Source organism: Phyllobates terribilis, unplaced genomic scaffold, assembly GCF_046119375.1.
Source record: "Phyllobates terribilis strain yellow unplaced genomic scaffold, ASM4611937v1 Scaffold_86__1_contigs__length_6382490, whole genome shotgun sequence".
NCBI lineage: Eukaryota > Metazoa > Chordata > Amphibia > Anura > Dendrobatidae > Phyllobates > Phyllobates terribilis.
In genome coordinates, this window is record NW_027362846.1 from 2,182,193 (window position 1) to 2,204,795 (window position 22,603).

The 22,603-nt window shown below is 45.9% G+C and overlaps 2 protein-coding genes across 2 annotated transcripts in view; both read left to right on the top strand.

Moving 5' to 3' along the window:
* LOC141197749 (uncharacterized) overlaps positions 1-16,985 on the top strand; it is a 92,646-nt gene extending 75,661 nt beyond the window's left edge. Inside the window, exons 9-10 of the mRNA XM_073662835.1 lie at positions 3,031-3,035; positions 15,506-16,985. Coding sequence (XP_073518936.1) covers positions 3,031-3,035; positions 15,506-16,538 — 1,038 coding nt within the window. The 3' untranslated portion in view covers positions 16,539-16,985. The remainder of the gene's footprint in view (positions 1-3,030; positions 3,036-15,505) is intronic.
* On the top strand, positions 10,823-13,233 carry LOC141197681 (gastrula zinc finger protein XlCGF66.1-like). Its single transcript, XM_073662771.1, has 7 exons — positions 10,823-10,930; positions 11,103-11,252; positions 11,382-11,561; positions 11,643-11,766; positions 11,850-11,947; positions 12,146-12,236; positions 13,211-13,233. The coding sequence occupies exons 2-7, from the start codon at positions 11,175-11,177 to the stop codon at positions 13,231-13,233; spliced, it is 594 nt and encodes a 197-aa protein (XP_073518872.1). The 5' UTR covers positions 10,823-10,930; positions 11,103-11,174.
* Positions 16,986-22,603: the final 5,618 nt, after the last annotated feature.

A 22,603-nucleotide genomic window follows, 5' to 3' on the forward strand; every position in this document is an offset into this window, starting at 1 on the left:
AAATATTGTGTAATTTCAGGGCACCTACTTATGGAAGGAACCAAGTGAAAGCTTCCATTCTCAGTACTAGATATGGGGCCTCCTCGAGAAAATGACTTAAAATGTCCTACACTAAAGTTAATATATAAGGTGTGGGATAGGGATAAAAATAGTCTAGGGATTGGAAAGTACACAGACTATACTCCTTTATGGCACAACTCTAACTTACCAGAGCTACAGAAACTAAAAGATGTTAGTAAGTGGGAGGATATGGGTATATGTTTGGTGTCACAACTCTTGAGGGATGGATTATTCAAGAACTTTGAACAAATAAAGGTAGATTTTAACCTTCCGCATAGGGTGTTTTATCAACATCTGCAGATACGTCATGAGTATAGTACACAACTAGAATAAACACCATACTGATTGACATCACCCAATAGATACCATTACTACATCGTTGGATACAAAAGGTCTAATATCCCTTATTTATAGGCTGTTACTGGCCCTACATTTGGATAAATATTCTTTAATAGTTAAGACAAAATGAGAAGAGGATGTGGGCCCCTTATCTGAGGAGCAATAGGGGAAATACTGGATTTGACACCGAAATTTTCATTGTCGGAGTCACAAGATTGTCCCGAATTCTTCTGATTCATAGGGTATATAGATCCCCAAGTATTTTATTTAAAATTGAAATACAAACGAATGACACATGTCCTAGATATGGTCAAAATGACGCCCACCTGATACATATGATACATATGATGTGGGAATGTGTAAATATTGGCGACTACTGGAAGGGGGTGATCGCTCTTGTACTATCTGTATTTGGGATACAACTTCAGTTGGAACCTAAAATCTGTATCCTAGGACTCCTGGGAGAGGACGTAGATCCAGACTCCCATATGGCAGTAGATAGCTCAGGAATATTATTCCAAGCCAGAAAGTTGTTGGCACTACATTGGATAGAAAATTCTCCCCCAACGATAACAGAACTAAAATCCAGGATAAATAACACTCTATGCTTGGAAAGTGGATCTTATATTAAAGGAAAGCTCTCAAGAAATCTATACACATATGGGAACAATGGTTAATTACCCCAGATATTGCTTCAGAAAACCTTCTCAGAAATACTATACTGGATCGTTTGTCCATTTCCTTACAGTAAACCAGGAATTTATATCCTTATACCCAAGGTGTCAGCAAATAATAATTGTCTCCGTCCACACAATTGCCCCTTCTTAGATATATGCTTTTTCTTTTGATGTCTCAATAGGGGAAAAAATAAACAGTCAGGAATATTTCAGATATTTATGTACAAATGTAAAATTACTATTCCAAAATATTGTACTATAGAGCGATATTGGGATTTATATCATTGTAAACCGGTTCTTGTATTGTTTACTGGTTTTTCTTTCTTTTTATTGTTTTTATCACAATGTTTGTATAAGAAAAAAGAAATGTTGGTGATTCTTTGTTTTGTTAAATAAAAATGATCTGATTGAAAAAAAAGAAAGGAGCGAAGGTCTTTACTAGATCAAACGTATACAAAATGCCAAGATCACATGTGAAGGTTCTCGTACGAATTCGAAGATAAATGTGGTCGCTCATTGGCAAGGAGGTTACACCCACTTGTCTAATGGACATACGTATCCAACATAAAAGGGGCACCCGGGCCAGAAATTCATAACCCCACTGACAGAGCTAAAGCATTTCGTTGCTGTTATAGCTCACTATATAGTATTCATGGACAATACCACGACATGCCACCTAATATTCTTGAAACAAAAATTGACAAATATATTAAGGACACTGCCGTTCCTTCCTTACAGACCCCTGAGCAGGAGGTACTAGACAAAACTTTCACTGAACAAGAGATAGGAGAGGACATTAAATCATTCCCTATCGGGAAGAGCCCTGGGCCAGATGGATTCAATAATAGATTTTATAACATGTTTGCACCTCTGTTATTACAATTTTTAGGCAAAGTGTTCAATAATATCTCAGAAGACTCCCCCTTTTGCCCCAATCACTTAAGGCTCATGTAACGGTTTTATCAAAGCCTGGAAAAGGACCAAATACCTGCCCTAATATTCATCCAATATCATTCATTAATATAGACGTCAAAATATTTTCTAAAATAATTACAACATGGTTCTCCCACTATATACATTCAATTGTTAGCAACGATCAGGTTGGCTTTGTTAGGGTAGAGAAGCTCGTGATAATACAGAGAAAACGTTGTTGATTTCACATGCAAAAAAACAGGGGATCCCAATGTGCCTTGTTTCTGTCAATGCTAAAAAAGTGTTCGACACAGTGCATTGGACTTTCTTGAAGAGCACCCTACCACAAATTGGGTTAGGCTCTTTCTTGTTATCTAAAATTCGATCCTTATACGCTGACCCTAAAGCGATAGGGTAAACGGCCTTCTATCTGACACATTTTCTATTAAAAAAGAGACAAAGCAAGGGTGTCCCTTATCACCTCTGCTATACACATTGGTGATGGAACATTTAGCGGTAGCATTACACACAAATCCAGATATTAGTGAAGTTACTATAGGCTCACATCACTATAAACTAGCTCTACATGCAGACGACTTGTTGCTCTATGTTTCAAATCCAATTATCTCATTTCTTCTATACTAAAGGATTTAAAAGAATTCGGCCATGAAAGCAATTTTAAAGCCAACTACTCTAAATCAGAAGCCATAAACATAACTTTTAACGCTGAACCGACACAATAACTAATTTCTAACTTCCCCTTAAAGTGGCAGAAAGATGCTATTAAGTACCTGGATATACAAATTCTGGGGAACTTGGATGATCTGTATCATTTAAATTATATCCTCCATCCTTGAACAAACGATTCAAAATCAAATTAATTAGAACTTAAAACCCTTGTCCTGGTTTGGTCGTTTTAATGTGATCAAAATTGGCATTTTACCAAATCTTCTTTATATATTCCAGACCGTTCCTGTCTGCGTTCCTCAGACCTTTTTCTCCCATCTAACAGCAAGTTTGCATGGGGAACATCGAGGCTTAGAATGTGTGTTACAATATTTTGTCGTCCCAAAGAATAAAATGGGGTACTAATCTGCCAGATCTAAAAAAAAATCCCATCAATCTTCGATTCTTATGAGAACAATGGACTGATTTAGGTCTATGGAAAATAAGCAGTGGATGAAACTGGAAGAGGACCTCTCTCTCTGGACACTCCCATCTCAACCTTGGATTGGTAAAATACATGGAGAAACTAAACTATTAATAACACTCACTTTTTGCATACATGGGAGCAAGTCCTAATCTCATCATCTATATCACATAGGTTGGGTCCATTAACACCCTTGTTTGACAACCCAGATTTCCCACCTGCTTCAGGTGTGGCCTCATTTCTAATCTGGGCCAAATTTGATGGGGTTAGATTGAGACACGTTCTTATGGGATCAGGCTCTTTTCCATCCTTTACAAAACTTGGTGGCTCCTGACCAGGTAGGGGTCTATCCTGACCAGGTAGGGGTCTATCCTGTTTGGCTTATTTCCAGCTCAGGTCATTTAGAAATTCTCACATATTTCTGACTAGTATAAAGGATGAACTCACTCCGATTGAACCCTTAATCACTCAAGTAGGTCCTTGTACTAAACTTCTATCTTATATACACAAAACAACACAAATGGACACCAGCAATGACCTTCTACCCTTTACAGGGGTTGGGAGAAGGAATTGGGTAGTTAAATTTCAGAGGAGGATTGTCAAAAAGCATTCATACTCTGCCACAAATTATCTATTGCCGTTCTCAGAAGAAAAACTAAAAGATTCTATCTACATGATACCGCTGTCCCACTATGCTACATAGGATGTTCCTCTCTGTGTCGGACTTGTTCTGGCGGTGTGCTGGTGAAGCTGAGTCTGTGTTACATATTAGGAGGAGGATTTTAATAAATTAGTGAACCAGGAAAAATGTCGGTGAGTGTTTATTCAAATTAAATATTTTTTTGTGTTTTTATTTTTGGTTACTGGGTCAGTAATGGGGTTGTCTGATGGACACCTCTGCATTACTAATACCAGGGCTTGATGCCAGCTGTGATTTTTGACAAATCACAGCTGTCATCAACTCCAAGATGCATTACACTGATTGTCAACGCATCAGGGCAATTGGGAAGAGCAAAGGCAAAAAGCCATATTTGGTGCATCTCATGTGCTGCTCCACTTCTGGTGCTGCTCCACTTCTGGTATGGCTAAGGGCTGGTATTTTTAGGCTGGGGATGGCCCCAATCTCCAGGGACCTTCCCAACCTGATAATATCAGCTCTCAGCTGTCTGCTCTCCCTTTGCTGGTTACAAAAAATAGGGGGACCCCATGCCGTTTTTTAAATTATTTATTAGGTTAAACAAGGCTAAACACCCTTTAGTTCCACATGAAAGGCTCTAAAGGCTGCAGATTTATGATATATAGGGGGTTGTGAGATTTTATATCTGCAGGACATCTATCTATTATCTATCATATATCGATATCTGTATATAAGATTGTTTTCTTAGTTTTGTAATCAGATTAAAGTTACATAGAGGATTATAGTAAGTAAAAGACGATGTTAATAACGTATTGTATATGGATGTGTAGCACCCCGAGGACTCGGCTGCTACAGGGGTAGTGCACCTCGAGCCAGAGGTGTGGTATTCCACTCCCGGGTAAGGATGGAGTGTGGGACTGAGCTCAGCTAGCTGCATGCACTACACTCATCCCATTTCCGGGGGACAGATCAATGGTACTCCCACTAGGTGAATGTGCAGGTACGACAGTGTCTGTCCCTGGCTGGAGTGGGAGGGGGGGTGGAACATCCCAGTAGTGTAGGGGCAGATAGGGGAGGGGCTCTGGGCATAGAGATAGGAGCCCATTGGGTGCTAGTCACCTGGGCTCACACATAGAGGGAGTATATATGGTGGGCACCATCTTAGGACAGGGTCAGTCAGTCAGTCAGTCTGAGGAGAAGCAGAGCAGAGGAGCTCAGCCAGGAGGGCTGACAGGGAGCTGTGGCTCCGGCTGGGCCCAGCTCCAGGGCCAAGCCTGCAGTGGAGAGTGAGGAGGAAGAAAGGCCCAGAGACGCAGAGCCAGAGGGAACCCTGAGATTCCACAAGTTACCGGGTGAAGGGTTGGCGGAAACGGGTACCGGAACCCAAACTGGTGGAGGCTAATGATCCTCAGCCAGGAACCGGAGGTCGTGGTCAAGTTTTGCCATGACCCTCACCATATCCACCAGGAAGGCACACCACGAGTAGGGTCAGGAAAGCCAGAGAAGGTTTAACCACCAAGAGGCCCGAGGGAGCCGGACAAAGGTGGATCCCTGGTGGGGACGGCCAGCAGAAAGAGAGAGAGGGGAGCTCAGGACCATGCTCCGGAACTGCCTGGGGGTTAGCCGAGTCCCGCACCTGGTGAACGCAGTACGGCTCGGGTGGTCACTCCCGGCCGAAGTGACTGAAGTACCATCTGTGAGTAAAAACCCTGAAACTGCACCATACGTTTCTGACTCTCCTTGCTGCACCATCACAACCTCCATCATCTACACCTGCTGCCCTGAGGCCATACCCCTCCCGTTGGGGGTTATACCATCCCCGCTGCACCATCCTTCCACCGGCCTCAGCGGTCTGCCCTGCAGCGGCAGCTCCAAAGCTGCATTCAACGGGTGGCGTAGTCATCCAACATCTACTGCTAATAGACTCGCCACTTAGTTTGACTCCCTGGGCACGGACCGGGTCACCGCCACGAGACTACTACCCCCATCTGATCCGGCTCCGGGTAAGCCCCCGTGCGCGCGATGCCGCACGACACAGAAGGCCCAGGGGCGCGTCAACTTTGGCGTAGTCGGCAGGATCACGTGCCCGCCACCACCGGGTACTGCGTGCCTGAAGAAAAGTTTATCTGTACCGTAAGAAGAAGTCTCCCGCCGGTTCCGGAGGGTCCCCGCCATCGGACGCCATCTCGGATCGTTTCCCGCCGTTTGCCCGCCATCTGCAGTCTTTTCCCGCCATCCACAGAGTTTCCCGCCATTGGGAGACGGTTCCCGCCATCTGAGAAGATTTCCCGCCCTGGCAGAGCGGACGCCATTATGGGCGTGCCAGAGGGTGGCAAGAGACTACCTCCCATCGTGGGCCTGGTCCCAGAAGAGCGCCAAAAGCAAAGACCGCCCCCACCAGCAGAGACTGCAATGATAGAGATGTCCATCAGCGTGGGGGGACTGCCCCTGGAACTGACAATCACCAAGTTGCCCCGGGACCACCCTCAGTGTGGGCGGATCAAGAACAAAAGAGTGAGGATGGGTGCAGCCTGGAGGAGTCTGGAGAGTTCGCACCCGGAGATGGAGGGAGAGTCAGGCAGCACCGACCCTGTGGTCAGGAGCCTGCTGCAGGCCGCCACCCCAGAAGGCCTGGTGGAGATTCTGGCACAGCTCCCCAAAGATCGGGAGCATGCACGGACCGCGCTGGAGGGCCTGGCTCGGAAGATGGCCCGAGTACAGCGAGAAGTACTAGCTGAGTGGAGCAGAGAGATGGCCCTGCAGGCTGGAACCCGCCAGCAAAGGACACCACCCGCAACGAGGAGCACGCCTGCCCCTGAAGCCGGTGCGGAAGGGATGAAGGCCGGAGACGACGCCGTGGAAGGAGCTGAAGAGACGGAGGCAGGTAAAGGGGACGTTACTACCCCAAGCCCAGCAACCGTAAGCCTGCCCCAGCTCCCCGTCGCAGAGCCCGAAATCCCACCGACCGTGCCCGTTGCTGCACCGCCACCGCTCCAGACTAGGCCTCAAGCAGGAGCCGCGGCCAAGCCCCCTGTGACGTCATGCGCCTCAACCTCGAGCGCGGCCAAGCAGGAGACGCCACCGGCCTGGTCGCAGGGCCGAGTACCCCCGGGCGCCGCAGTTCCAACAGAGCCCTCTATCTCCACCAAGTCACTGGCCTGGTCGCAAGGTCGAGTACCCCCGGGCGCCGCCGTCTCCACAGTGCCCTTCACCTTTAAGGTGCCACCGGCCTGGTCACAAGGCCTGGTGAATCCGGGCGCCGCTGCCATCACTGCGCCCTCAACCCTCAAAGTCCTGCCCTTGGGTGAAGACCTGTTCGCCCAGCATGCTTGCCCGGATGGGCAGCCCTTTGAGTGGCCACCGGAGTACTACCATCCCCGACTCCGGAAGGAAGGGCCCCTGTGTGAGCCCCTGATCCCGGCTCCGGCACCCGCCAAGATCACCCCACTCCCGTTGGAGGAGGCGCAGTTCGCATGGGACCCCACTGGAGAAAACCTCATCGGCTTCACCCAAGAGACCCGGGCGGCCGCAGCCGAGCGTGCGGAGTGCTGCCGGCAACAACTGGAGGTCTTCGACAGGGAGCGGCGAGAGAGGCGGGTCCGCGAGGAGCGGCTGCAAGTTCAGAGTGCGGAGCAGAAAAGCCGGACCCGGCGAGACCGCCGTGCGGCCTACGGTCCCCGCGCCACCGGGACCGTAATCAAGTTCCAACTGGAGCACGGTTGGGGCTTTATCCGGGATCACCGAACCCCCGGCGACGTCTTTGTCACCCGCAGGGATGTCGAGTCTCATCTGCCGGAGGGACATAGCGGACGTGACCTTTACCTGGGTGACGAGGTCACTTTCACCCGGCACCAGTGTGCCAAAGGACCGTACGCCCTTCATGTACACCTGTTGACGGAGGAAGAGCTGCGGTATGAGGAGAATCAAGAGGACCCGGACGGGTTTGAAGATTACCCTCAGGAAGGAGCAGGAGGACGCCGTTACTGAAGTACGGTAAAGTGGAACTGTACATAGTTACCCGTAGGGTACTTGTCATGCTGCTAGAGTAAAGTGAGTTCCCCGTTGGGACAAGTGTGAACTGTTACCTGCGTCCCCTATCCTTAAACAGGCTGAGGACTGTGAGCAGCCATTCCCCTATTCCCACTGACCGAGGACTGAGAGCGGTCGTTCTTTCCCTTTACCTGGCCGAGGACTGAGAGCGGCCATACCCTGTATATAGTTGTGCTTTCTAAAGCGCCCCCTACCGGTTTTAAAGAAAAACTGATTTTCTACAAGTGACTGTTGCACTTTACCTGGTCACAAGTTGCACGGTGGCCAGGGATCAAGAATGTTTCTTATGAAAAAGTTTTTATTATGCTAAAAGAGTTAATGATATTTTATAAATGTGTGTGTTCGTAATGTTTTATACTTGTAACGTTAAAAGAGAAAAGTACCTCCCATAAAGGGATGAGTGAAAGTTAATATATCTTATATGTAAGTGCACTTTAAAAATTTTTTGTATGTTTGTATGTTTTGCTCTTTTACAGCCCGAGGACGTGCTGTGGTTTACCAGGGGGGAATGTAGCACCCCGAGGACTCGGCTGCTACAGGGGTAGTGCACCTCGAGCCAGAGGTGTGGTATTCCACTCCCGGGTAAGGATGGAGTGTGGGACTGAGCTCAGCTAGCTGCATGCACTACACTCATCCCATTTCCGGGGGACAGATCAATGGTACTCCCACTAGGTGAATGTGCAGGTACGACAGTGTCTGTCCCTGGCTGGAGTGGGAGGGGGGGTGGAACATCCCAGTAGTGTAGGGGCAGATAGGGGAGGGGCTCTGGGCATAGAGATAGGAGCCCATTGGGTGCTAGTCACCTGGGCTCACACATAGAGGGAGTATATATGGTGGGCACCATCTTAGGACAGGGTCAGTCAGTCAGTCAGTCTGAGGAGAAGCAGAGCAGAGGAGCTCAGCCAGGAGGGCTGACAGGGAGCTGTGGCTCCGGCTGGGCCCAGCTCCAGGGCCAAGCCTGCAGTGGAGAGTGAGGAGGAAGAAAGGCCCAGAGACGCAGAGCCAGAGGGAACCCTGAGATCCCACAAGTTACCGGGTGAAGGGTTGGCGGAAACGGGTACCGGAACCCAAACTGGTGGAGGCTAATGATCCTCAGCCAGGAACCGGAGGTCGTGGTCAAGTTTTGCCACGACCCTCACCATATCCACCAGGAAGGCACACCACGAGTAGGGTCAGGAAAGCCAGAGAAGGTTTAACCACCAAGAGGCCCGAGGGAGCCGGACAAAGGTGGATCCCTGGTGGGGACGGCCAGCAGAAAGAGAGAGAGGGGAGCTCAGGACCATGCTCCGGAACTGCCTGGGGGTTAGCCGAGTCCCGCACCTGGTGAACGCAGTACGGCTCGGGTGGTCACTCCCGGCCGAAGTGACTGAAGTACCATCTGTGAGTAAAAACCCTGAAACTGCACCATACGTTTCTGACTCTCCTTGCTGCACCATCACAACCTCCATCATCTACACCTGCTGCCCTGAGGCCATACCCCTCCCGTTGGGGGTTATACCATCCCCGCTGCACCATCCTTCCACCGGCCTCAGCGGTCTGCCCTGCAGCGGCAGCTCCAAAGCTGCATTCAACGGGTGGCGTAGTCATCCAACATCTACTGCTAATAGACTCGCCACTTAGTTTGACTCCCTGGGCACGGACCGGGTCACCGCCACGAGACTACTACCCCCATCTGATCCGGCTCCGGGTAAGCCCCCGTGCGCGCGATGCCGCACGACACAGAAGGCCCAGGGGCGCGTCAGATGCAGGAGAGAAAAACATCGCACACTCGTCTAACTCTTCGGGATGAACATTAGCCGGACTCTTGTTTGCATTCTGTGCAATTTAAGGGTGTGGCATCCCCTTTGTTGAGCTGATTAGTATATATGTAGCTTACCACGGGCCTAGGTGGTCTGGAGTTGGGACCCGGTCCTATTTGTCTACCCTTTTATATGCATTACTTCAACTTTGATATACAGTAAGGTTTTTAATATAGACAGTATAGGTACCGTCCCAATTTAGGGTCACCTTGCCGCTGGTGGGACGGCTTGTATACTTTTTTTGATCAAAATTAGTTCACTAAGTACCCTATATTTATTATGCAACTTTGCTTTACATTTATATATAATGATGGTAGGGTATGAGATATATTTTTGTCTTTTGTAGGTTTTGGACTCTGAACATAGTCTATCAAGGCCGCCCTCCCTGGAAGGAGTTAAACACTCCTGGTATGAAGTGGATAGTACAATCATATGCCGCCATATAGTAGACGTCCGGTAACTGGTGATAATCATCTCATGTGTCGTCTATTTGTCTCCAAGCAGGAAAATCCCACATTACATTCACACATAAAACTGTAGAAAAGGCGGCGCGGGGTAATTGTGCCAGTAGTGAGGGGCAAATAATGCCGGAAATGTCACTGACTGCGGAGACGTCTCCATGTAGCGTCTTCACTCTGGATATCACTGTACAGGAGCCGCACAGTTCACACTGTGCATCCACTGAGGCCCCTGATCATGTGACCCCTGACTCCTCCCCTCCTGTGACCTCATCACAGGTCCTGTGCGCACAGAACAGCCATATATGTGGTGGCGGCTCTGCAGGTGGAGGTATGTGGAGATCCCCCATTACTGGGCGCAGGGGGCATTAACCCCTTCAGCACGGAGGCTCTTTTGGGGTCTCTGTGTGGTGTGAACAGTGAGGTAACAGCTGTGGACAGAATGCGGCTTAGCTGGTTCCCGTCCACATTAGATCCATTCAGACGACTGCAGGATGAAGGACAGAAGCCCAGAGAAGTCCTCACACAACGCCATTATTCCTCTCCTAGTACTATCACAGTAATGTAGATAGTAGTGATAACCGTCCACATATCCTCTTTATACCCTGCGGTACGATGGATTTGGCCTCAGTGTCCAGGAAGCTTCACGGTTCAGCAATGCCCCTCCGCCATCTCCCCTCCACCTGAACTATTTACCCTTTCTCCAGGTTCTCGTTATTTGTTTCTCTTGCGATTAAACTAGGAGACAGGAGTTGTGAAAGGGTCGGGGCTGAGAACAACCAACCATCTCGTAAAACCATCAAACAACCATCTTGTGAGAAACTTTTTCAGCTGCAGACTGCGGAGAAGTAACTACTTGGTGTCTGTGGCCTAAAATATAAAGGTTTTATAAGTAGATGTCGAGGAAAAAAACTAAATACTGTAAAATAATAAATATCATATGTTTCCCTTATTATCTCCAGTAATTGTATTATTACACAGGATATTTATGATGTTACATCGTCTCATCTTCTCATTCAGGTCTCTACAATATCGGATCCTCTCAGTGAAGATCTTCTACATCAGAGAATTTTCCCAATTTACCCATCAAGGATGGATATGGACAGAGACAAGATGGCGGAGAGGATAATGCACCTCACCCTAGAGATCCTCTTCCGGGTTACTGGAGAGGTGAGAGATTCTGATGATGTCACATTACATCATTCTTATCTATGGAAATAACAGATGGACAGAACTGGAGAGGTGAGGACTCTGGAAATGTCTGTAGTGAGATTTATTAATGTGTCTCTCCATAACCAGGATTACATAGTAGTGAAGAAGACCTCTAGTGAGCGCTGTCAGGACCCTGTGTCTGAGGGATGGAGAAGACCCCTGAGCCCAATCACAGGACCTTCATCTCACCCCCTGATACATGAGGACATCAATGACCTGAAGATCCTAGAACTCACCTACAAGATGATTGAGCTGCTGACTGGAGAGGTGACACTGCTGGGAATGCTGGGACATTATACAATAATGCTATGAAGGATCAGGGGATGACGGTATCATTGTATGTGTCAGGTTCCTATAAGGTGTCAGGATGTCGCTGTCTATTTCTCCATGGAGGAGTGGGAGTATTTAGAAGGACACAAAGATCTGCACAAGGACGTCATGATGGAGGTTCCTCAGCCCCTCACATCACCAGGTAATAGACAGGACGAAATACACACAGCCTATAATTATCTGTATGTAAAGAATGAATTCAGTCCCTGTATGTGTTTCCTCCAGATCTATCCAGTAAGAGGACAACACCAGAGAGATGTCCCCATCCTCTTCTTCCACATGACTGTAAACAAGAAGATCCCAATGTTCCTCAAAATCATCAGGTAGATGGAGAGAAGGTGTCATGAGATCTCCCCTATGATGTGTAGACGGCTGTGAAGGTCTTGTGTTCAGTCTTGTTTTATCCCCCAGTATTATATGGTTTATACTTGTGTAATGAGAACGGTGGAGATGGCAGGATTAGAGCTGATCATAGATGTGACTTCTCCATCTGTTTGTGACTTTTACAATATTTGTTTCAGGGTGAAGATCTGACCCATATTAATACTACAGAGACATATGTGAGGGGTGATGAGCGGTGTAAAGAGGAGATTCCTACATATGACTACCCAGGTGAGTAGTGACCACTAAATACAGAGAAGTCACAGATTCTTCTCAGTCACCGGCTGTGGCTGCTTTATCGGTGGTTTAGTCCGGCCGTATCACAATCGTGTGATCACTATTTTGCCTCTAGACCACAACATTCTCCTCCGTCCGAAAATGTTCAAATGACTTTGGGCGTTGAAAGTCCTTTTCTATAGAATTTACAATCTGGAGGATCCACCTTCCCCCTGGGATTAGAAGACGCTGACCCTTACCTCCTTACCTGCCCAGATCTGTAAACTACAAAGCCAAATGACAGCGTACGTAGAATGTGCTGACAAGTGAGAAAATCCCTTGAAGAAAAATATAATGATGGGCCTGTAAGAGAAAGCGGAGGGTAATGATGGTGTTGGCTTCCTAGATCCCTGATATCTTATTGGATGAATCTACCTTCTCTCCCTTCTGTGCTGCTGAATGTCCTCATATGGTCCCTACAAGACCAGGTCCAGTCTTTCTGGCTAAACTTCACTTTTATGATCGACAACATTAAATGTGCAGTGAGGCCAAGTGTGAATTTCTGTACAACAACAACAGAGTTTCCCTTTATCCTGAGTTTTCAATTTCTTTTAAAACCAACTAACTTCAAACAGGATTGTGACAAACTATACAGAAAACATTTCACCTGTGCCACGATATATCTCTAAGCTGTGCGTGGCTGATGGCTGTAATATACATTTATTCACGCCTGCAGGAGATGTGTTGGCTCCAGCCCTGGTTTCATGGATTCACTCCACGTCATAAATTCCATTATGTTTTCGATCCTAAGGAATTCAGATTACTGCACAATCTCTCCTGAAATGGGGGCGCTAATACTTTCTCTACTCTTCTGCTCAGGACTCCGTAGCTCCAATGGTCCACCATAAATGAGTGTGTTGGAATTCTCACCTCATACATACTTTGTTGTTGCGGATGTAGCATTTTTTATTCTATGTCTTTTTTTACAGCTTCATTCTGTATGATAGTTTGATTGTGGTGGGATCGGCCTCACTTATGTGAATCTATAACTCCTTGGTAGTCTTTAAAAAAATGCCTCTTCCCAATGCCTGAGGTCCAAATTTAAGACACCTCAGCTCTGCAGTATTATAAAAAGTTCTCTTTGATCGTCTAATATTTCTTTTTAAAACTCATCTGACAGAAAATATTGTCCCTTACGATAGTTTACATTGTCAAGAGCCACCGAGCCCCATACTCCAATTACCACAGAGAGGTTTCACCACTAGTTACTCATTTATTACTGATGGAGACTGTTGAGTTTGATCATTTCAGTAGATGTGTTATTGTCTATAGACACAGTTTTGACGACAGCAGTTAAATATTTAGCTATTTGAATGCAGATTTTGCTGGGATAGTTTGCAGACACAGCGTATTGGGGACACTGTTCATGGTCACCTGGCAGCTCAAAAGATGGCTACCACAAACAGGCTTGGCGCAATCTACTCCATTTTCCAGATCCCATGGATTACTTTATCACCCTTTAACCCCACTACATGGATCTGTTCTTACACAGAGACCCCTAGACTTGGGCCACGGTGTTACCTGCTGTTCTGTGGTGTGAGATGACAAGAAGAATAGTCAGGTAGCCGGGTCAGAACCAGGAGGACAGAGAAAATACAAAATCAGAAGACACGAGAGTAGTCAGTAAACGGGCCGAGGTCACAACAGGAAACAAATACACAAGCCGGGAGCTGAGCACAGAGGACTGAACCAGAGGAGAACAAGGCTGGATCTGGCAGCTTCCGGCAATATGCTTCCAGCTTTAGTAGGGTGCGGTGCTTTCCAGTTGGCTGAAGCAGGGAGCAGATTACTCCAGCTGGACAGCACACACACACCATACTGTCAGACTGGATGGTACTACTGGTCCCAGCAATCCTGATCTTAGTGGCTGGACAGAGCCTGCGCCGCCCAGAGCTTCTGGTTCTGACGTCTCTTCCATCACCAGCGCCGCCTGCAGGATGAATAAGGCGGCTCCTGCTGAGAGAAGCAGACGTCGCAGGAGCAGATCCCAGAGGAGATGGGACCCACCATTTGCAGAAGCCCTAATATGACAAAATGTCAGAAAACCAGAGCAGTGGAAATCCCCATAAAGTGAATACATTTTATAACCCTCAGTGAATTAATCTGTAGGAGTAGTGATTATTTTGACTCCTCAGGCACTTCCCGGAAATTAGCAAACAGTGGAAATCACAAATATGCCATTTTATTACCCAACACATAGTGCCCAGATTGTGCTCCAGGAGACACACACCATCAATTAAGTGGGTTCTTCTCACTATGGTAATGCCAAATACATGGAGGCTAAATGTGGTTTGGGCGCACTGCAAGGCTCAGAAGTGAGGGGGAGATCTGACTTTGGTAGAGCGGATATTGCTGGATTGGTTTATGGAAGCCATGTTGCTCTTCAAGAGCTTTTGAGCCACTAATAATGTGGAAACCTCTGGTTTTCCACTGACAGATGATGGACCTGAGTGGGGACTTCTTTTTTGTGAGATGAGTAGAAGTTTTTATTGGTATTATTTTCGCCTATATAACATTGCTTGGTGGCTTTTTATTCCATATTTGGGAGGCAGAATGAACAAACAGTTGAACACCACGTTCCACTGGTTCATCCTATGAGGTTTTCTATTAAACAGTGAACTGTCATTGTCTTGGTGAATAAATCAATATTTTTTAAATAACTTGCCATTTTTATAGACAGTAGAAATGTTAAAAAATATAAAATTCAAGGATATTTTTATTGAAAAATAATAATTGATTTTCTTCTTGGCAGATGACTGCACCAGGAGATCAGAGGGACAGCTGACATCTTCAATTTTTAAATCAGATGATCTTGAGATCCCACAGGATACAATTGAAGTTAATGTCATTACTCCAGATATACCATCATCCCTTCACAGCAAAGATCTGTCATCTGATCCTTTGAAGCAGGTCCTGTCTTCTGATACATTGCAGACTACTAAGGAAAGTCAGAGTCACAACATAAGCATTAAAAAACAAATTGCTCCTAAAGCAAAGAAGCCATTTTCATGTTCAGAATATGGAAATAGTTTTCCCCTACAGAAGTCTTTTCCTAAACATCAAAAAATTCACACTGCAGAGAATAGATTTTCTTGTTCCAAGTGTGGGAAATGTTTTAACAAGAAATCAAATTTTGTTAGTCACCAGAGAATTCACACAGGGGAGAAGCCTTATTCATGTTCAGAATGTGGGAAGCGTTTTACACAGATATCAAGTTTTATCAGACATCAGAGAACTCACACAGGGGAGAAGCCTTTTTCATGTTCAGAATGTAGAAAATGTTTTACACAGATGTCAACTTTTATCAGACATCAGAGAACTCACACAGGGGAGAAACCTTTTTCATGTTCAGAATGTGGGAAATGTTTTACCAGGAAAGCTTATCTTGATACCCACCAGAGAACCCACACAGGAGAGAAGCCTTTTTCATGTTCAGAATGTGGAAGATGTTTTGTGAATAAATCATCTTTTCTTAGTCACCAGAGAATTCACAAAGGGGAGAGGCCTTTTTCATGTTCAGAATGTGGGAAATGTTTTAATCAGAAATCACATTTTGTTAAGCACCAGAGAATTCACACTGGGGAGAAGCCTTTTTCATGTTCAGAATGTGGGAAATGTTTTACACAGATATCAAGTTTTGTTATACACCAGAGGACGCACACAGGGGAGAAGCCATTTTCATGTTCAGAATGTGGGAAATGTTTTACACAGATATCAAGTTTTGTTACACACCAGAGAACCCACACAGGGGAGAAGCCTTTTTCATGTTCAGAATGTGGGAAATGTTTTACCAGGAAATCCTATCTTGATAGCCACCAGAGAACCCACACAGGGGAGAAGCCTTATTCATGTTCAGAATGCGGGAAATGTTTTAACCAGAAATCACATTTTGTTAAGCACCAGAGAATTCACACTGGGGAGAAACCTTTTTCATGTTCAGAATGTAGAAAATGTTTTACACAGATATCAAGTTTTGTTATACACCAGAGAACCCACACAGGGGAGAAGCCTTTTTCATGTTCAGAATGTGGGAAACATTTTTACCGGAAATCAGATGTTGTTATACACCAAAGAACCCACACAGGGGAGAAGCCTTTTTCATGTTCAGAATGTGGGAAATGTTTTAATCAGAAAGTTCATCTTAATATCCACCATAGAACCCACACAGGGGAGAAGCCTTTTTCATGTTCAGAATGTGGAAAATGTTTTGTGAAGAGATCATCTCTTCTTACTCACCAGAGAAGTCACACAGGGTAGATGCCTTTTTTATATTCTTAATGTGGGAAATGTTTTCCTTGAAAATCAACTCTTAATAAACTTTAGAGAATTCACACAGGGGAAAAGCCTTTTTCATGTTCAGAACGTTGGAAATTTTTTAATCGAAAATTGTATCTTCTTAAAGAGGTTGTCCAATACTAGGACAACCCCTTGTCATTCCTCAAGTTTGTACTCGTTAAAATAAAAACATTCATACTCAGCTCCCGTGGCGGCACTGTTCCTGCGGTGTCGGGACTTGGGGTTGTTACATCACATGAACCCTGCGCCCAGTCAGTGCCCCTGCCTGTCCCTGCCTTCGGACATATTGAACATCAACAGGAAGCCAGGGCTGCGGCTGCTCTCAGATTTCCTTGTGATGCTCGATTTTTCTGAAGGCGAGGACAGTGATTCTAGCGCTTATTGGGCTCACAAAACTTAAAAATCTCAAATGAGCCCCGGGAACTCACGTACCGAAACCACTGGAACGGCATCTTGGGTATTTGCTGGGACTGTTCTATCTGTTTATTGCCTCTTTTGTGGTTCAATAAAGTATTGCCACACTGTTTTACCCTCACCCTGTGTTGTCTGAGTAGTGTTCTGCCCACTGAAGACTCCGGGTCTTCATATTTTGGTGTCAATGGTGGGATACTACTCAGCCCAGCAGATTTGGGGGAGCTGCAAGGGTACTGGTGTTAGCACACACCGTCCAAAGGGCTCCAAAGCCAGGGAGACATATAAGTAGACCACAAGTATACACAGCGGGTTTTGGATGCTCCCATGTTCAACCCCACCAGCCCGGCCTTGGGAGGAGGACCATGAGGATATACAGCAGCAACAAGAAACGGCAACTACAGGAGCTGTGCCAGCTTCAACGGATTGAATACCAGGCCACTGACACTCATCGAATTTAATTCAGGAACTACGGAATGCTGAGGAAGGCTTGTCTGGACGCAATGAATACAAGTGTGTTCTCGTTAATTACGTGAGGAGTTTATTCTCAAGGAAGACACGGAATATGCTCTGAGGGAACTGGATGATACAAAATTTTGTTCTCATGAAGGTGAGACCTCTTACATTCATGGCTGTGCTTAAAGACATGCTGATGGACTGTCTCCAATAAGTGGAGAAGGATGATTGGGATCCTAGCTTGTCTGGCTGATTTAAGATGGGAGAGCAATGTGACAAAACAGCTTCTTATAGACGTATAGATTTGTGAAGCCAAGAGAAATACACTACTGTGTTTGTGTTGACTTGTGAATGTATGTGTATTTCTGTGGCTGGTCAAGAAGGACAGTGACTTGGTGTTTGGGAACAATGATGTTTGTTGCTATGCTTACTGCATAGCAAACCAGCTAGTTTATTTACAAAAGCAGGGGGATTAGCTCAAACAATGAGACCTGAGTGAGCCCTGCCATTACTCCTAATGCATGGGGGGCCCGAACATCCAGTGTTTGCCACGCTATCATGTGCATGACAATGCAGCAAACACTACCTCTGATCAGTGGTAAGGTTAATACCACCAGACAGAGAGCTGCGGTTCCCACACTGTCAGATGACAGTGTGAGCCCGCAGCTGTGACCAGAGGTAAAATGTTAACCTCCTGTCACAGGGGTCAGCAGATGGGATTACTACACCCACCAGCCCACGCCTGCTGTCACTGTTAACAGCAAGAGTGGGTGCCGCTGATGGGTGTATTCATCTGCCGGCACCTGTGCTATAAATAAAAAAATGGCGTGGGTTCCCCTGTATTTTTGATAACCAGCCAGACAAAACTGAAAGCTTCGGGCTGCAACCCAGCTGTCAGCTTTAGCAAGGCTGGTTATCAAGAATAGAGGGGTCCCATGACATTTTTATTTTAATTATTTAACTAAATAATTAAAAAAAATGTCATGGGGTCCCCCCCATTTTTGACAACCAGCCAAACTAAAGCAGACAGTTGGGGGCTGGTATTCTCAGGCTGGTAAGGGGCCATAGATATTGGCCTAAAAATAGCCCGCAGCTGCCTCAGAAAAGGCGCATCTATTAGATTAGCCTATTCTGGCACCTTGCTCTTTCCACTTGCCCTGTAGCGGTCTATCACCTTTGTATTGTCCAGTGACATCAAACACACGGGTTAATAATGGAGCAGCATCTATAAGACGCCTATCCATTGCTAATCCTATAGTTATATTGTAAATAAAGACACAGCCAGAAAAAAATCCTTTATTTGAAATAACAAGACAATTCTTTATTAATAATTCTTAGTTTAACAAAAAAAATACTTACCTAACGCCCATTGCATTGAAGCCCTCGTCTCCTGTAACAAAAATAAAATAAAGAAAAATACTCACCTAACACCTAATCCGCTGAAGCCATTGTCACCTGTAAGAAAAAAACAAACAAAAAAAACAACCATATCCCTCACCTGTCTGACGTGATGACATAATCCAGAGTGTCCCACGAAGATCTGGGTCACCTCTAGAGCAGTCACATCAGCACTTACTGATGTGACTGTTCTTGAGGACAGCACTGTATACACTGACACAAGAATGTAATCACTCCTGTGTCAATGTATAACGCTTAGCTGCCAGGACAGAGGTTACTTGAGTTCATGAGCTGATGATCAGCTGATGAACTTAGGTCACCTCCCTTACTGCATTGGTGCTGCGTGAGAAAATTTCCACACAGCACTGATGCTGTAAATGAGGTCACTGGGGCTCATCAGCTGATCATTAGCTAATGAACTCAAGTAACTTCAGTCCCGGCAGTTCAGTGCTATACACTGCCGGGAGCGATCGCGCTCCTGTCAGTGTATCACCGGCTGCCGGGTGATCGAATCGCCATGTCACATAGGCTTAGAGCGGACAGGTGAGTATAACGTGTTCATTTATTTCAACATTTATTTTTAAAAAAATGTTACACTATGAGCACAGACGCTGGCTGATGAGATTACTCTTCCCATCAGCCGCATCTGCTCTTACTATTGTCAGAGGGAGTGGCCGTAGGCTGATGGGAGGAGTAGTCCCTCATCAACTGACACCTGTCACCCGCTGTCAATTCTTTGTGCGTTTTGCCGCATTTTTGACTCATTGACTATAATTGGGTCAGTCAAATATGCAGCAAAACTTTGCAGCAAATCCGCAAATATTTTTATACCAGCGTTTCTCCTGCAGATTTGACTGGCACAATTGAAGCCAATGGGTGAAAAACACTGCAGAAACGCACAAAGAATTGACATGCTGCAGATTTAAACGCAATGACAAACCTGACAGGAAAATTCCTGATCATATGCAAAGCACTTCAGGATTGTCATTGCTGGCACACGGAGTCCCTAGCATTTTTGGCCCATTTCCGCAAGGAAAAAACGTCACGAAAATGCACCAAAAACGCACCGTGTGCACATAGCCTTAGTCTTTTTGTTGTCTCTTTTGTTGAAAATTTCAGGATATCTCTGTGTTCCCTTGTTGCCGCTCTAGTGTATGGATAGTGATCCTAAGTGGTCTCAGACTCACTACTAGAAGTGCTACTTTCGGACACCGGGGTATTGCTGGGAGTGGCTTGATGGCTGAATGTAGCATTCTGTAATGATTTCCTTTTTGGATTTTGCCACTTAAAGATACAATCATTTTCATCATCCTTAAGATTTCTTTGGTATTAGTAATATTTAATTTGGCTAGTGTCGTTCTCCCATTTATCCACATCTTTTTCTATCGTTTTCAGGTGTGTTTCTAGGATGTCAGGTTGAACATCCTTTTTTAGTGTCTTCTGTAATTCCTCAGTTTCTCTATCCATATTCTTAAGTGTGGCTGTATTTTTGTCCACGATTATTTTGATAAACTCCAATGAGCAGGTGGTAGCTGCCAATTTCCATCTTTGAACCAAATCCAAGTCCTCAAGTTCAAAGGAGGAAAAATCCTGCACTCATAATCCTCTTGGGATAATCTTTTGATCCATATCATTTTCCAAAGAGGTCCTATTCCACCCTCCTCTGACTTTCTTCTGTAGTGCTGCTTTGTATTGTTGTATCAGATCCCTATCATTGGAGACGATATCCTGGGGGGCGCCATTGGCTTCCTGCTTAAATAGATCTAAGGACTTTGTACGCCAAGAAATCTCAATGGCTTCTAAATTCATTTAATGGATTTTATGTGGACAATCTGTATGATAAAACATTAATAAATAGTAATTAGCACATGTCCAAGTGTCAAAATCGGTGCATACCACATCAAATCAAATAAAACAACACAGCCCAAGATATTCTCCTCATACACAGAAGAACTGATGTTTAATCTATATTCCATCTTTAATTAATGGTGACAACAATCTCTGTGTCGCTGCTGATTTCCATCTGATACAGACTCCTCCCCTTTGTATACTGCACTGCTCAGGTTAGTCCCATCCATACCATTGTCCTGAGACTGTGCGCACATCTCTGTGTCACTGCTGATTTCCATCAGATACAGACTCCTCCCCTTTGTTACCGCACTGTTCAGGTTAGTCCCATCCATACCATTGTCCTGAGACTGTGCGCACATCTCTGTGTCACTGCTGATTTCCATCAGATACAGACTCCTCCCCTTTGTATACCGCACTGCTCAGGTTAGTCCCATCCATACCATTGTCCTGAGACTGTGCGCACATCTCTGTGTCACTGCTGATTTCCATCAGATACAGACTCCTCCCCTTTGTATACCGCACTGCTCAGGTTAGTCCCATCCATACCATTGTCCTGAGACTGTGCGCACATCTCTGTGTCACTGCTGATTTCCATCAGATACAGACTCCTCCCCTTTGTATACCGCACTGCTCAGGTTAGTCCCATCCATACCATTGTCCTGAGACTGTGCGCACATCTCTGTGTCACTGCTGATTTCCATCAGATACAGACTCCTCCCCTTTGTATACCGCACTGCTCAGGTTAGTCCCATCCATACCATTGTCCTGAGACTGTGTGCACAACTCTGTGTCACTGCTGATTTCCATCAGATATAGACTCCTCCCCTTTGTATACCGCACTGCTCAGGTTAGTCCCATCCATACCATTGTCCTGAGACTGTGCGCACATCTCTGTGTCACTGCTGATTTCCATCAGATACAGACTCCTCCCCTTTGTATACCGCACTGTTCAGGTTAGTCCCATCCATACCATTGTCCTGAGACTGTGCGCACATCTCTGTGTCACTGCTGATTTCCATCAGATACAGACTCCTCCCCTTTGTATACCGCACTGCTCAGGTTAGCCCCATCCATACCATTGTCCTGAGACTGTGTGCACATCTCTGTGTCACTGCTGATTTCCATCAGATACAGACTCCTCCCCTTTGTATACTGCACTGCTCAGGATAGCCCCATCCATACCATTGTCCTGAGACTGTGCGCACATCTCTGTGTCACTGCTGATTTCCATCAGATACAGACTCCTCCCCTTTGTATACTGCACTGTTCAGGTTAGTCCCATCCATACCATTGTCCTGAGACTGTGTGCACATCTGTGTGTCACTGCTGATTTCCATCAGATACAGACTCCTCCCCTTTGTATACCGCACTGCTCAGGTTAGTCCCATCCATACCATTGTCCTGAGACTGTGCGCACATCTCTGTGTCACTGCTGATTTCCATCAGATACAGACTCCTCCCCTTTGTATACTGCACTGCTCAGGTTAGTCCCATCCATACCATTGTCCTGAGACTGTGTGCACATCTCTGTGTCACTGCTGATTTCCATCAGATACAGACTCCTCCCCTTTGTATACTGCACTGTTCAGGTTAGTCCCATCCATACCATTGTCCTGAGACTGTGTGCACATCTCTGTGTCACTGCTGATTTCCATCAGATACAGACTCCTCCCCTTTGTATACTGCACGGCTCAGGTTAGTCCCATCCATACCATTGTCCTGAGACTGTGCGCACATCTCTGTGTCACTGCTGATTTCCATCAGATACAGACTCCTCCCCTTTGTATACTGCACTGCTCAGGTTAGTCCCATCCATACCATTGTCCTGAGACTGTGCGCACATCTCTGTGTCACTGCTGATTTCCATCCGCTACAGACTCCTCCCCTTTGTATACCGCACTGCTCAGGTT